Below are 16,478 nucleotides of genomic sequence, written 5' to 3'. Positions count from 1 at the left end.
TAGGGCTCATTCAGACAAGCATATTATACAGATGTGTGAAAAAATTGGAGCATGCACTATCATCTTCCAAGTATCTTATATACAAGTCTATGGGTGTGGCCCACACAAAAAAATCGGCTCTCATACGGATCATCTGTGTAGCATACGATTTTTAAGGATGCATTGCCATTCTTTACCTTGGAAACTGTATTTGATCATGTACATTTTAAAATGCTGATGTAAAAGCATAGATGTCAAATGGATGTCACACGAGTGACAATATGGATGAAAATTTATGTTAAGAACCTATAACTCTGTCCTTCACCTCGCTAAACTGAGCTACTTCACCACCCTCATCTCCTCACTATCCAACAACCCCAAAAATTCAGCATAAAGGACACTGCTCTCTCCTGGTTCTCCTCCTATGTTTCTGTCCGCTCCTTCTGTGTATCGTTCACTGGCTCCACTTCTTCATGTCTTCCTCTCACTATTAGGGTCCCTCAGGGGTCAGTCCTTGGCCCTCTTCTCTTCTCTCTCTAAATAGCCCCAGTTGGACAGACCATCAGCAAATTTGGTTTTCAATACCATCTTTATGCTGATGACACACAACTTTACACTTCATCCCCTGACATCACCCCCGCTGTGCTACAGAACGCCAGTGACTGTCTGTCCGCAGTTCCCAACATCATGTCCGCTCTCTATCTGAAACTCAACCTTTCCAAAACTGAACTTCTTCTGCTCCTGCCGTCTACTCACCTCCCTAAATCTGACATCTCCCTCTCCGTGTGTGACACCACAATAATGCCGAGCCAGCAGGCGCGCTGTCTGGGTGTTGTGTTTGACACCAATCTTTCCTTCACCTCCCATTGTACAATCTCTTGCCCTCTCTTGTCGCTTGCACCTGGAGAACATCTCTAGAATCCCACCCTTTCTCACCATGGAAACAACAAAAACCATCACTTTTGCCCTGATCCACTCCCGCCTTGATTACTGTAATTCTCTATTAATTGGCCCCCCCCTCACTCAACTTTCCCCTTTTCAGGCCATCCTTAATGCAGCAGCCAGGGTCATCTATCTGGCTAATTGTTACTTGGACGCTGCCGCTCCGTGTCAGTTATTGCACTGGCTGCCCATACATTATAGGATCCCATTTAAGTTGCTTCTTCTCACCCACAAAGCTCTCCACAGCACGGCACCCCCTCCATCTCCTCCCTCATTTCTGTTTATTGTCCTACCCGTTCTCTACGCTCCGCAAGCGACTTTCCACTAACATCCACATTAATCCGTACCTCCCACTCCCGGCTCCAAGACTTCTTCCGAGATGCACCTATTCTTTGGAATCCTCTACCCCAAGAAATTAGGACGAACCGCAACTTACAGTTTAAGGCGCCCCCTAAAACCACACCTGTTTAGGGTGACGTATCACGTTCCCTAACCAAAGTCCTTTTATATTTTTATAGCCCAATCACTATTTCCCTGAACATAATTCTCCATCAAACTCCATCTCACCCAAAAGCACTACAGATACTGGCTGGTGATGAGCTCATGCAGGGTTTATCTATCCCAGATTCCCTGAAGATGGCTGGACCATCATTGTAAATAAGCCCCTGTACTTTGTGTCACCCCCACCTCATTGTAGATTGTAAGCTCTTATGAGCAGGGTCGTCATTATTTTTGCTTTAATTATTGTATTATCTTTAACTTTATTAATTATAACTGTTGTATATGCACCTCTGAATTGTAAAGCGCTGCGGAATATGTTGGCGCTATATAAATAAAGATTATAATATGAAAATCGTCCGAGTTTTCTATATGAAACTTTCTGCGATTTTCTACACATTTGCCTGACCCCAGCCTTAGGGCTCATTTAGATATTAGTTTTCTCATATGAATGCTCTCTGTGTTTTTCATGGATAGCACTCATATCTATGATAGTCTATAGGGTAGTTCACAAGTACAATTTTTTCCGCAGATAAAGTGATTTGCACAAAAGCATTAAGACTTATCAGATATTAGCGCCTTATACTTTTCCTATGATTGTTCGACTCCTGGCTTACAAATACTGAGGGAAAATACTGACCCAACGTGTGAACGTGGCCTTAGCCAGATCAGATCGTGAGTCACATTGGGGACAGGGTCTGGTGTGAGTGCTCTGTGTCTGTTTGGGACAGTACTAAATATTAGTACTATATATATTGCTCCACAAGCCCAGATTTCAACTTCATTTTCTAACCTTCGGCAAAGAGAAAAATGCAGCTTGACTGCAGAATCTCCTTACAAACATTTAGTGACAGGTACAATTGGCAGCTGTGCTGTGACTCATGGAGCAAAAATAATGTATTTTTTTTTTCCCACTTACCGTGACTGGTGGAACGCCTTCAACTGAAAAACAAAGCAAACATAAAGTATTTAGTCATGTCTGACTTGTTGGTACAGAAATATTGGTCATTTTAAGGCATCAGAGCTAGAACAGGACAATAGTATTGGAGGAGATACAGGGGAGATGTTTTCTGCCGATAGTGGACCAGATAAACCATTTGGAGGAATGTGTTTATCTCTATTCATTACTCGTTCCTTTGACTTTTCTGTACCGGTCTATGGTAAAGCTACTGTGGTTCGGTTTCACAATGAATCATTATGACATGATTATGTGGCCAGGTATTTGAAGTTGTTGTGGCTTTTTGCAGTCTGGCCAAGAAGTGAAATAGAACTGGCATTAAGAAATTGGATCGGTGGAAGAATTACTGAGCAGTACCTGGTCTCATTCTTCTGTCTCCGACAAGATGACCCAATCATCACTGAATTTCCATATGTCGCAACATGGGGAATAATACACATATGGACCGGTACAGGTTGCATTATTCTTGGTGTTTGCAGTAGCACTTTGCACTTGGCAAGTGTTCCCAACGTACAGTAGTGAATACAAACTGTGTTTTCTGTGCATATTACGTCTTATTCAAGCAGATAAATTGGTGGGCCGCACTTTATTTTTCTGCCCGATCTGACATTGGACACAGTGAGACGTTGCTATGTGCTGGTCCTGGGTAAGACAGTTACCCAATGCAGAAATGACAGGTACTAAACATTCCCTTTAACTTTCCATATTTCTGATGTAACTCTTGAATTCCATTTGGTTTTACCTAATTGAACTTACAGCATAATGGATCCGTAAGGTATGGTAAGTTCAGTAAAGTCGACCTTTGGCGAGTCTACGAGTTACATCTGGAATAAGTTCGTTTTCTTGCAGTCAGATACCATTCACTTGTCTGAATGAGTGCCAAGATTGCATATCTACTACAACTTGTCACCAAACACTTTTTTTCAACTACAGATAATAAACTGAAAAATATGATAAAAAATACTGTTGTCATTTAAGATACTGGTAGGCTCTATTCACACTTCCATCATGGTTTTCACTTATAACAGAATCATGGACAGCTCCATCACAGGACAAGGAGGCTGGCAGACCCTATTGACTTACAATTGAGTATTTCATGTTCCGCTGTTGTATTTAAACATTTTATGGGAGGGAGTAGTGCATAAAGTCTGAACAGTGAGCAATAAGGGGCTCCAACAAAAAGTGGCAAGGAGCCAGAGATACATGCAGACCGGCTACAAACAGGGACAGCCTTTACAATTTTGATTATAGAAAAAAAGGGAAAACAACACTAAATTGTGGTCTCTTGTTCTGTAAAGCCCTGCTTACTTGGCAGATGACCTGGCATTACTGCGAACAGCAGCTGCCTCTCTTTGTGAAGGTCTCCACCCAACTCCATGTTGGCAGGTAAACTCTCCACCACCACCCAATATCACCCAAATTCAATACTCTGAAACAGCAGTATTAAACGTAAGACTATTAGCAAAACCGTACAACTTTGGTGCTATCGTCAATTTTAACTTTATTCGGGGTATGGTCAGGGTTTTTCTTCCATTACACACTATTGCATGCAGCACTATCCTTCCCAATAAATTTTTTAGGAATTCTGATGGAGGCTCAGAATGGCGCCTGTCAAGGCAGTATGGACAAAATGTTATCGTCTCCATTGACTTCTATTTAAAAATTAATGTATTTGGACTTTTTCTTTATATTGAAGACAGCAAAATGACAGATGTAAAAAAAACTGACGCAAATAACAATTAATCTGCTCTGTTGTATCTGTTTTTACATTCACTGTCATATTGTTCCAGAATTAAATGCATCTGTTTCTAATGTCATAATTTGTTTAATTGTATGTGAATTGGGACACTAACATAGAAATCCCATAAAATCAATTGGATCGGTCCTCATATATATTGTAACCAAAAACTGGTATGGCAATGTACCAATAACAGATATATATGAACAAAGCCTAATTAATACCAAACTGACTTTTTCTTATACTTTCTGAAAATTTTTGCACTAAGGATGAAAGCTGTATAGCTGTGTAACATAATTGAAAGGGAATCTGCCACCAGGTTTTTCCCACCTGATCTGAGAGCAGGATAATGTACAAACAGAGACCCTGATTCCAGCGATGTATCACTTACTGGGCTGTTTAATATATTTTTGATAAAATTGCTGTTTTATAGCAGGAGATTATCACTACAGTACTAGTACTCCTGTTGCCATGTAGTCCTCCATATTGATAAGCTCTGTATAACTCCACCCCACCAATGATTAACCGCTTTCTGCCTATGCACAGTGTACACAGAAAGCTGCCAATCAGTTGGGGTTATACAGCATTCAGAGAACTGGTAGAGCTACAGCAAATAAAACAGTGATTTAATCAAAACTGCAGCAAGCAGTCCAGTGAGTGATACATTGCTGGAATCACGGTCTCTGCCCTTACTTCATGCTGATCTCTGATGGGGTACCAAAAATCTGGAGATTCTCTTTAAATAAAGAATATGTTCTACCTTGGCACAATGGATTGGTATTTCTGGATCTTCTTTGATTTCCGTTGCAGCTGTTCCATTGTAGTTGTTATCAGGAGACTTTTCATCATCCGTATAATTAGTGTGAAGAGCAGGGTCTACTAAATGATCATAGGTGTTTATACTGTCTTCTACGTCCGGAGACACACAAGAAACATTGTCCTGAGGAGATGACATAACCACGTTAACGGTAAAGTGGTAGAGATGCAGTGTACATTCACAAGGATATTCCGAATAACTTACCACAACACTTTCCTCTTTGTGAATTGGAAACCTGGAGACATCAAAAACATCCTGCAATGACGTGTAATATCCTATAGTGTTTTTCCTTAGCCTCCTCAAAGTCGGGGAAGTAGATATCCTGCCAGGTGCTTGTCTATCAAATTGAAAGGGTGTACTGTAGTTTCCATCTGTCTCCATTAAAATAAGTGGAGGAATATTTACTTTTCTGTGCAATTTCTCTAATGTAGTCTTGGGATTATCCAATATGACCTGTTCATTATTTAAATTGGGTCCATCATTTTCACTATTAAAATTTAATTCATCTGTCTTTGCTTCTGAAGGAGAAGACAAGCTGACGTCAAAAACGTCAACATTATTATCTTCATTTGTGTATTCTGTAATTAAAATGTCTTTCTCGTCCATGTTCTGGAAACAAATGTGAACTGGCTCCAACATCTTTCTCACGTTTCCATCACCTTCCTAAATGAGGGAAATCACCATAAGTGAATTTGGTAAAAGTAATAATACACTCATTATAAATATATATATATACACACATATACAGTACAGACCAAAAGTTTGGACACACCTTCTCATTTAAAGATTTTTCTGTATTTTCATGACTATGAAAATTGTACATTCACACTGAAGGCATCAAAACTATGAATTAACACATGTGGAATTATATACTTAGCAAAAAAGTGTGAAACAACTGAAAATATGTCTTATATTCTAGGTTCTTCAAAGTAGCCACCTTTTGCTTTGATGACTGCTTTGTACACTCTTGGCATTCTCTTGATGAGCTTCAAGAGGTAGTGACCGGAAATGGTTTTCACTTCACAGGTGTGCCCTGTCAGGTTTAATAAGTGGGATTTCTTGCCTTATAAATGGGGTTGGGACCATCAGTTGTGTTGTGCAGAAGTCTGGTGGATACACAGCTGATAGTCCTACTGAATAGACTGTTAGAATTTGTATTATGGCAAGAAAAAAGCAGCTAAGTAAAGAAAAACGAGTGGCCATCACTACTTTAAGAAATGAAGGTCAGTCAGTGCGAAAAATTGGGAAAACTTTGAAAGTGTCCCCAAGTGCAGTTGCAAAAACCATCAAGCGCTACAAAGAAACTGGCTCACATGAGGACCGCCCCAGGAAAGGAAGACCAAGAGTCACCTCTGCTTCTGAGGATAAGTTTATCTGAGTCACCAGCCTCAGAAATCGCAGGTTAACAGCAGCTCAGATTAGAGACCAGGTCAATGCCACACAGAGTTTTAGCAGCAGACACATCTCTTCAACAACTGTTAAGAGGAGACTTTGTGCAGCTGGCCTTCATGGTAAAATAGCTGCTAGGAAACCACTGCTAAGGACAGGCAACAAGCAGAGGAGACTTGTTTGGGCTAAAGAACACAAGGAATGGACATTAGACCAGTGGAAATCTGTGCTTTTGTCTGATGAGTCCAAATTTGAGATCTTTGGTTCCAACCACCGTGTCTTTGTGCGACGCAGAAAAGGTGAATGGATGGACTCTACATGCCTGGTTCCCACCGTGAAGCATGGAGAAGGAGGTGTGGTGCTGTGGGGGTGCTTTGCTGGTGACACTGTTTGGGATTTATTCAAAATTGAAGGCATACTGAACCAGCATGGCTACCACAGCATCTTGTATCGGCATGCTATTCCATCCGGTTTGCGTTTAGTTGGACCATCATTTATTTTTCAATAGGACAATGACCCCAAACACACCTCCAGGCTGTGTAAGGGCTATTTGACCAAGAAGGAGAGTGATGGGGTGCTACGCCAGATGACCTGGCCTCCACAGTCACCAGACCTGAACCCAATCGAGATGGTTTGGGGTGAGCTGGACCGCAGAGTGAAGGCAAAAGGGCCAACAAGTGCTAGGCATCTTTGGGAACTCCTTCAAGATTGTTGGAAGACCATTTCCGGTGACTACCTCTTGAAGCTCATCAAGAGAATGCCAAGAGTGTTGAAAGCAGTCATCAAAGCAAAAGGTGGCTACTTTGAAGAACCTAGACTATAAGACATATTTTCAGTTGTTTCACACTTTTTTGTTAAGTATATAATTCCACATGTGTTAATTCATAGTTTTGATGCCTTCAGTGTGAATGTACAATTTTCACAGTCATGAAAATACAGAAAAATTTTTAAATGAGAAGGTGTGTCCAAACTTTTGGTCTGTACTGTATATACACACATATATAGAGAAACAAATCTTTCATACATGCTATAATAATTACAATAGACTAAACGCTGGATTTATTTAGTCAGCAATAAGAAGCATATTTCACTTAAGTCTTAATTGGAAAGAGCATGATGACAGCAGGCCAAGACAAAAGACAAGTTGTGTTTTGCTATTTATATCAACAGTATATATTACTGGCAATTGTGTGCATTACTATTGATTAATCTAGTATTGTATAACAAGCAAGTCTTTGTAATTAATGCCTGAGAAATTGTCAAACATGTCCACCAGCCAGTAGTATTTTTAGCATTTCACAAACATATCCTATTTAGAAGTGTAGAGTAATTATGGCTGTCTACATAACTTGGCTGTCTAGATATACCTGCAAGAAGATTTAAAGAGAATATGTCAGTAGGATCAACACTCCTAAGCTGCCTAGGTCATGGGAAGTTGAATAAAATGGCACCTTGATATCTGTGATCTGATGTCTTATTCCAGAGAAATCCACATTTTTGTTATATGTAAATGAGCTGTTAAGATCTATGGGCCGGACATAGATCTCTCATAGAATCTGTCTCTGGAGCTTAATTTAAATGAAAGGGAAGTTTCCAGTGTGAGACATGTAGATCAGGAGAGCTGACTGTCAGTCATTACATGTCTCACTAGTAATGCCTCCTTTCACTTAAGCTAAGCTTTGGAGTCAGATTCTCACACAGCTCTGTGTGTGACCCATAGATCTTAACAGCTCATTTACATATTCAGAAAAAAAGTGGTTTTCTCTGGACTAAGACATCAGATCACAGATATCCACGATTTTTACGACTTTTTATGACCTACATGTCCATTAAGATGGCTTAGGAGGGTTAATCATACTGGCAGATTCCTTATTCTAGAATATTGTTTAGTGTACCATATAGCTATAGCTCTATATAAAACCAAGAAAAAGGTATAGGACTGTACTCCATGATGTCTGGTGTAATAGAAGTTTAAGAAAATAAGAGAATAATTTGAATTAAAGTCTTCATGCTAAATGGGAAGAAACTTATTTGTATTATTTGTATAAAAAAGCAACAAAAAATCCAATAACCATTAAAGCAAATTTCAATTTTTTCTGGATAACAATTGATGAAGAGAATCAGTCGTCCTACAAACTCCATAATCTTTCAAGTCAACTACTTTCATCCTTGTCATTAAAGGTATTTTTTTTATTATACTATATTAACTACAGTGTTAGGATTAATTTCCACCATGTATTTTATGTATCTACGCCTGTAATTAAAGAGGGTTATTTTGGCATACAAAACCATGCTTTACTTTATTAACTATATTGAACAACATGATCTGCCATGCTTTTTAATCCAAGAAGGTCCCACATGAAACATATACTTCACCGTAAACATTTTATCTTTTAGGCCACGGCCCCACTATCAGTATTCGATCAGTATATTTTCTCAGGAGTGGGAACCAAAACCAGGAGTGGGTGATAAATGCAGAATTGGTGACTTGTTTCTATTCTACCTTTTCTCTGATTGTTCCTCACCTGGTTTTGGCTCCCACTCCTGAGAAAAAATACTCACCGAATACTGACCAAATACTGATAGTGGGGCCGTGGCCTTACAATGAGACTCAGTAGCACTGTGTGCAATGGAATTCCATATTCATACACATATGCCAAGAGACTTCCCCAGCCTCTCGGCACCACAGACTTGTTGTGAACACAGTTGCAGATATATCCATGCTCCATTGTAGCACATTGCCAATCTTGTGACATATTCTACGTAAGTGGCCAAACAGCAAATCCTCTGTTTTTCAGAATAGTTGAATATTTCTACGATCAGATGATGTTTGTAAATCTTATAATATAATCTAAAGACTCTTTAGTATTGTGTAATTTAATCATTCCTCAGTACATAGTTAAAGGAAAATATAATTTATATTAAAATGAATTATGTCTAGACGTCATGTTAATTTAACACAATCTCACATGTCTTAGTCTTCAATTGAACAATTGTATTCCTTATAAATATATAAGGCAATCTCAGTGACAAAGCTGAGATCAGGGTTGCCAACCTGACTTTTTATTTTTTTTCTGGACAGCTTATCAAAAAATCACGGATAGACAATATTTTTACAGGCACATTGGAAGACCATGATAAATCATTATGATTATTAGTGATACATGCCCATAATTCTGATATGAAGACATTAGCTGCATTCACTGTAAAATGATGATAGTTACAGAAAAAATAATCTGTATCAGTTTCTTCAACTTCAAACAAATCACAGACGTCTTAAATTTTTTACGGACAGGGCAGAAAAGTGCTATTTTTTTATGGACTGTCCAGGAATTGGATTCCCTGGAGATGTAAAGGATTATAGTTTTTGGCCATGTACATTTTTTCATAATGTATGAATGATCTTACTGTGAGTTAAATGATGCAAAAATGGACTGAAGTCAACTATCGCAGAACATTGTAGGCTTGGGATCCATTGACTTTTCCAATATTATCATGGACGACCATTCTTATGAACACTCATTTCACAACATTCTTTCAGTCCAAATAGGCTGCCAATCACTCAATGAATGTGCAAAACGCTTGTTCGTTGGGTGAAATTGTGGCGCCCTGCTGTGCACTGGTGCCACAGATCCCAGAAGGGTTCATGGATGGACTTCTCCACAAGAGGCCCTCACACATTCACACACCTCTACCCTACCACCTCAGACCAGCAGAGGGAGCCAGTTAGGGACATATATAAATGGAAGGTGGAGCCAGGCAGCTCAGTGTGTTTAGTCTGTCAGTGAGTTCAGAGACAGAGCTCAGGGTTGAGCAGAGAGCGTGCTGACGCTCAGAGAGCAGCGAAGAGGCAGCAAGCTGGCTGCTGTGCTTAGGCGAGCCAAGGCCTACAGCACGTGTGAAGGCCTAGTGAGGGCCTTGAGTGGGCCGAAGGCGAGAGGAGAAGGAAGAAGTAGCGAGGGGGCAGAGGAGCATACCCTCTCACCCCGAGATATATACCTGACACCGTTCCGCACCTACAGGGACCCTTTACACCCAGTAGGAACCACCGGAACCCCTGGAGGACTACAGGTCCCTGGTTCACCAAACGCTGATTACAGTACCAGGGCTAGGAGTCACGGAGGCCCCAGCGTCCAGGGAGAGTGATCTCCATGAGAAGGCCCTACCACCAGGTCAGCAGGTGCAGAGAGAGACGGTAACCAAGCTAGGCCTAGTTCCAGGCAGGCCAGAAGCTTAGCGAGTAAAACCACGGATCAGGAGGCCCTATACCCGCTCACTGGGGAGAGTCCAAAAGTGAGCCCTTCGCCCAGAGTGCCCTGGACCGTGCCTGCAACATCACCAGTAAAGGTACTGAAGCTTACCCCCGTGTGAGTGTCCGTCTTTCCTCCGGGACCGTCCTGCCGTCTCTCCCCTGCACCACCATCCATTACACCCCACGCTGCCCTGGAGCTAGCTCTACCTGTGGAGAGCTACACCAACCCTGCTGCCGTAACACCAGCTCCAGAGGACTGCTCCGCCGCGTCGGCACCCTTTTGCCGCATTCCACAGGTGGCGTCACGAACTTTCCAAATCCCCTATAAACTATAAATTTCCCTTTTTACTGACCGCCCTGGGTTACGGACCGGGCCAGCCACCGTGATATCCCCCACCGGCATACACAGAGGCCCGGCTGCCGAGTACCCCACGGCCCAGGGGGTGCGTCAAAATGATCATAGTTCTTGGCAGCACATCACCCCATGCTGTGTAAACAGGACCTGTGCTGCCGAGAACAATGATAGACTATGCACCCCTAATGATCTATTACAGATTGTTCGGTGCTCATCATTAAACATGATCTGCCTGTGTAAATAGGCTTTTAAACAACCACCAATTGGTAAATATTTAGTATTTCATTAGGGAAATCTGCAAGGAGTTTGTATGTTCTCCCCCTGTTTGCGTGGGTTTCCTCCGAGTTCTCCAGTTTCCCTCCACACTCCAAAGACATACTGATAGGGAATGTAGATTGTGAGACAGTGATTGTAATATATGTAAACCGCTGTGGAATTAATGGTGCTATATAAGTGAGTAAAATAAAATAAACAAATATTTACAGATCAGAGGTCATCTAATGAGGATAGTTGGGTGATTTTAACCAACCTTTATTGTATGAACATGCATATCTAAAGATATTCATACATATGCATACAATGTAATCCCAGAGATCTTATCTCAGCCACCACACTGACAATGAGGATGTTTCCTAGGCATAAGCAAATTGGAAATATAATAGGTTCTTTAAAAATCTACCTATTACTTATGCACAACTGACTCAAGGAATTTTTTATGGATCGGAAGGAGAACAGCATGTCAAATTTAGGCTACATCATACAAATATTCCTGCTCATACCTGTCCCATTATCATATTGGGTTATACAATCTGATGGCTGTTTTAAAGATTTCTAGAAATGGCAGCATATTTGGTTATCTCAATTACAAGTAGAATGCACTCTGGATGCGTTATCTAATTCTTATCACTCCTTCTAACGTCTTTCTATGTCAGTGTCTAGGTTAATGACACTGAGTCACTTGGTGTCTATTTACCTTCATAGTTTGTATTTTAACCTATGTCTACCTGTCCCCTACTTTTTGTCTCTCCTGGTGCCTGATTGCCTTTTCTGAGTGTATTTCCCCCCATAGCCATATATTTATCTATATTGATACCATCAGCAGTTATGATTTGTATTCCTAACATGCCTTGCAGTGCTAGCATGTGCTTTTTAGTCTCATGCAAACCAGCATATGATTCCTACTGTAGTCTGCTAACATTGGATGTGATATTCCCATTAGTCTAACAGGGGAGAAACGTATGAAAAGAATCACAATATGTATGTGAAATTCTCAACTGTTACAATATTATCCTTTTATAAGGAATGTCCCTACATTTCTTGAGACTCGATTAGAGGCAGCCTGGTACTAATCAATAAAACAGAAGGGCTGAATCCCTCAAGTGAGTGCTGCTCTCCCTGAATTTGGAGACAGGCTCAATATAAAGTCGATGACACAGCCTTTGGTTGCGAAGGAGAAAAGTGCTTGACTTAGAGCTTCTGCTTCTTTGTTTTAATAATTGGTAGTGTAACATCTGTGCCGATTCCTGTCCCCTTCAGCTTCTGTTTCGGCCACCGGGCAGCGCCGCGCCTTTATTGCGGACTACACATGACAGCTTCAGTCCTATTTTATTCCTGGGAGTTTTGATGCCAATAAATCATTCTGATTTTGACCATGATGTGACCTCTTGGTATCGACCCTGCGTGACAACCCTTTTTGCTGCCAGCTTGCTCCACCAGTCATCAGTTGGCTCTGAGGCCCCACTTCAGGGCTTTCTGCGTAAGTCCGGATCCTTAAAGGATGAAGGACAGGAAAACACCTTGGATTTATTAAGCAGAGTGGCTTGCACTTTTACTGATTGTTCTGTGCATAGTCAGCCGGTATAAACAGTGTATTAAACGACCACTATTTAGCAAACATGTAGCCGATTGGTGGTCGTGTAATGCCGTAAGTTAACCACAGTAAGCAAACCCTAACATTTTCTATATGTATTTCACCCATATCTGTGTAAATCACACACATCTATCCTAACATATATAAATATGGATTTAAGAATTTGTACACACATTACGCCTGCTTTACTTACATTATTTAAGAAGCAAATATTAACAAATGGCATTATAACTCTTGTTAATGATTTGCATGCAATATTGTTTTATATACTGTATGGGTCTCAATTGGATAAAGTTCCATCCATTAATGCAGGAAGTAAATTCATTGCAAGTTCATGGCATTAAAACACTTTGCATATCCTTAATTATCTTTATTGTCACAGTAAGTGTAAAAAGATTCACCTAGCTCAGTCTACTTTCCTGCAAAAAAAATGAATGTGGTTAATCCCATGGATGGTAAGTAATTGTAGATTACAGTTTCCAATGTGGTGCTTTAACATGGGTGTAATTCAGAATCTGCATTAAGGACAAAAAAAATTAACTTAAAGCGGTTGTCCGGTCAAAAGTGAAAAGTCTGCAGTCACTCTTTGTGACTGTAGCCATATGAATTCCCCCAGCGCAGGCACTGTGCGCTGCAGGGATTCGCCGGTATGAGACCCGGCCATACAGAGCCGCCTTGCTCCATACACTTGTATGAAGCGAGACCACGACCCATCTAGTGACGTGGACGGCCAGTGGGCACTTCCGACTAGAAGGCGCGGCCTCGATCGTACAAGTGTATGGAGAGCGAGGCAACGCTCACTGGCCGGGGTATGTATATGACGCGCCCCCTGGGCCAGTGTTGTTTGGGGGATACCCGGAGCCGGATCGGATGGGGGTTGTAGTCTCCGAGTGGCGGTGACCCGGTCCGTGCCCAGGGTGTCAAGCTCAGTGTGTGGCAGTCCTTATAGATGTTACTAGATGTTCTTTTATGTCGGCTACGCCACCCGTTGAATTACGGTCAATACGGCCGCCGCTGCAGCAGGGTCCGCTGAGGCTGGTGATGTGTGTGCAGCTCAGGTAGTATAACCCCCAACGGGAGGGGTATAGCCTCAGGGGGTCAGGTGTAGAGGATGGTGGTTGTGGAGGTGCAGGGAGGATGGTAATGAGACTCAGAGTCGGGCTGTGCAGTTCAGGGTCTTTACTTACTGCTGTTATGCTGGTCACTCCGGCCTTGAGTGACCGCCCGAGCCGTGCTGCGTCCACCAGGTCCTGGACTCGGCCAACTCCCAAGTAATTCTGGAGCGTGATCCTGAGCTCCCTTTCTGACGTTCCTTCTCTCTGGCCTTCCCCACCAGGGATCCACCTAAATCCGGCTCCCTCGGGCCTCTTGTTGGTAAACCCTTGTCTCTGGGTTCCCTGACCCTATTCCTGGTCTGCCTTCCGGGTGGATTTAGTGGGTGGTCGTGGCAGATCCTGCCCACGACCTCCGGTCTCTGGCTGAGGATTAGTGCCCTCCACCAGCTTGGGATCCGGTACCCTTGTGCCAACTCTTCACCCTCTGATCTAATCTTGGGTTCTTGGAGTTCTCTCTTCTCCCCCTCTGGGTCCTTCTTTCTCCTCTCTCTCTCTCTGGGCCTTGGAGCTGCTCTTCTCCTCTGCTCTCTTCCTCTGACTCCACTCTGACAGACTGACTGACCAAACCTCTACAAAGACCCTGATCTAAGATGGTTCCCACCTTATATACTCCCTCTATGTGTGAGCTCAGGTGACCAGCACCCAATGAGCTCCTAGCACTACCCAGACTGCTCCCCCTATCTGCCCCTACACTACTGGGATGTTCCAACCCCCTCCCACTCCAGCCAGGGACAGACACTGTCGTACCTGCACATTTCTCTAGTGGGAGTACCATTGGTCTGTCCCTCGGAAATGGGATGTGTGTAGTGCATGCAGCCTACTGAGCTCAGTTCCACACTCCATCCTTACCCGGGAGTGGAATATCACACCTCTGGCTTGAGGTGCAATACCCCTGTAGCAGCCGAATCCTCAGGGTGCTACATTCCCCCCTGGTAAATCACAGCACGTCCTCGGGCTGTAAGATATAAAAACATCCAAAACATACATTTTTTTTTTTTTTTTTTTCATAAACATAAACATATAAAACATCACATAAAACTTTTCATAAAAACTCTTCATAAATAACGTCCTTGTAAACACTCTTGCTCCTCCGGCCACGGTGCAACTTGTGACCGGGAAAAGCGCGACAGTCTCTTTAGAAAAACGGTTTCCTTATAAAACCGGTAGGGGGCGCCTTAGGAAGCGCAACTATATACAAGGGGAGGTATGGCCGCTCTCAGTCCTCGGCCAGGTAATGGGAATAGGAACACACGGGTTAACAGTTCACTCTTGTCCCAACGGGGACATATTTAAATCAGCAACAGTTCTTGGTACCCCGACGGGCAACCTTATACAGTCTCTCTCTACCGTACTTCAACGACGGCGTCCTCCTGCTCTTTCTTGTTGGTTGGTTTCAGTTTCAGACCCGTCCGGGTCCTCTTGCTCCTCCTTTGGATTTAGACCCGTCCGGGTCCTCCTGCTCCTCCTCACACCGCAGCTCCTCCTCCGTCAGGCGATGTACATGGAGGGCGTAGGGTCCTTTGGCACACTTGTGCCGGGTGCAGGTGACCTCGTCCCCTACATACAGGTCACGACCTCTGTGTCCCTCCGGCAGATGGCTTTCTACGTCTCTGCGGGTCACAAAGACGTCGCCGGGGGTATGATGGTCTCTAATGAAGCCCCACCCATGCTGCAGGTTGAATTTTATCACAGTCCCGGTGGTACGGGGACCATGAGCTGCACGGGGATTCCTCCTGGTCCGGCTCTTCTGCTCCGCGCTCCTTATCTGTGCTTGCTGTTCCCGGACCCGCCTCTCTCTCCGCTCCTTCTCGAAGACCTCGAGCTGCTGGCGGCAGCACTCTGCACGCTCCGCTGCGGCCGCCCGAGTCTCCTGAGTGAACCCCATGAGGTCTTCTCCGGTGGGGTCCCACTCAAACTGTGCCTCCTCTAGCGGGGGTGAGGTCCTCTTTACAGGCTTCGGAGCCGGAATCAGGGGCTCGCACATGGGCCTTGCTCTCTGGAGTTCCAGCTGAATGTACTCCTGGGGCCATATGAAGGGCTGCCCATCCGGGCACGTATGCTGGGCAAATAGATTTTCACCCAGGTGCGGCACTCTAGATGTTGAGGGCGCGTTGATGGTAGCGGCGCCCGGGTTGACCAGGCCTTGCGACCAGGCCTGGGGCACCTTAAAGGCAAAGGGCACCGTAAGAACGGCGGCGCCCTGGGTTATTCGGCCCTGCGACCAGGCCGGTGGCTCCGCGGAGGTAGGGGGCGCTGTTGGAATTGCGGCGACCGGGGGTACTGGGCCTTGCGACCAGGCTGATGGTATTTCCTCCTTGGCCACGCTCGAGGTCGAGGCGTGTGACGTCACAGGGGTCGCGGCCGCGGTTTCCGGTTGAGGCCTAGTCGGCGGCGGTGACGATGCAGCGACGGGCACGGCAGGGGGAACTTCGGGCTCTGCGACGGGGAGCTGGGGCAGGCACGCGGTTTCCCGGCTCGGGGTAGAGACGTCCCCTTTACCTGCCTCCGTCCGTTCAGCTCCCTTCTCGGCGCCGTCTCCGGCCTTCAGTCCTCCTGCACCATCCT

At 43.8% G+C, this 16,478-nt stretch overlaps 1 protein-coding gene across 2 annotated transcripts in view; it reads right to left on the bottom strand.

The window, feature by feature from the left end:
• The window catches only part of PLEKHG7 (pleckstrin homology and RhoGEF domain containing G7), an 82,429-nt gene that overhangs the window by 58,406 nt on the left and 7,545 nt on the right, over nucleotides 1-16,478 (bottom strand). For both annotated transcript variants that reach the window (XM_073651651.1, XM_073651652.1), the window contains 3 exons: nucleotides 5,137-5,595; nucleotides 4,876-5,055; nucleotides 2,339-2,361 (listed from right to left, as the gene is read on the bottom strand). In XM_073651651.1, the coding sequence (XP_073507752.1) occupies nucleotides 2,339-2,361; nucleotides 4,876-5,055; nucleotides 5,137-5,595 (662 nt within the window). The remainder of the gene's footprint in view (nucleotides 1-2,338; nucleotides 2,362-4,875; nucleotides 5,056-5,136; nucleotides 5,596-16,478) is intronic.

The sequence above is a fragment of the Phyllobates terribilis genome, unplaced genomic scaffold (genome assembly GCF_046119375.1).
Source record: "Phyllobates terribilis strain yellow unplaced genomic scaffold, ASM4611937v1 Scaffold_11__3_contigs__length_659146591, whole genome shotgun sequence".
Classification (NCBI taxonomy): Eukaryota; Metazoa; Chordata; class Amphibia; order Anura; family Dendrobatidae; genus Phyllobates; species Phyllobates terribilis.
The sequence above is the reverse complement of the archived record's forward strand: the minus strand, read 5'-3'. Positions and strand labels throughout refer to the sequence as shown.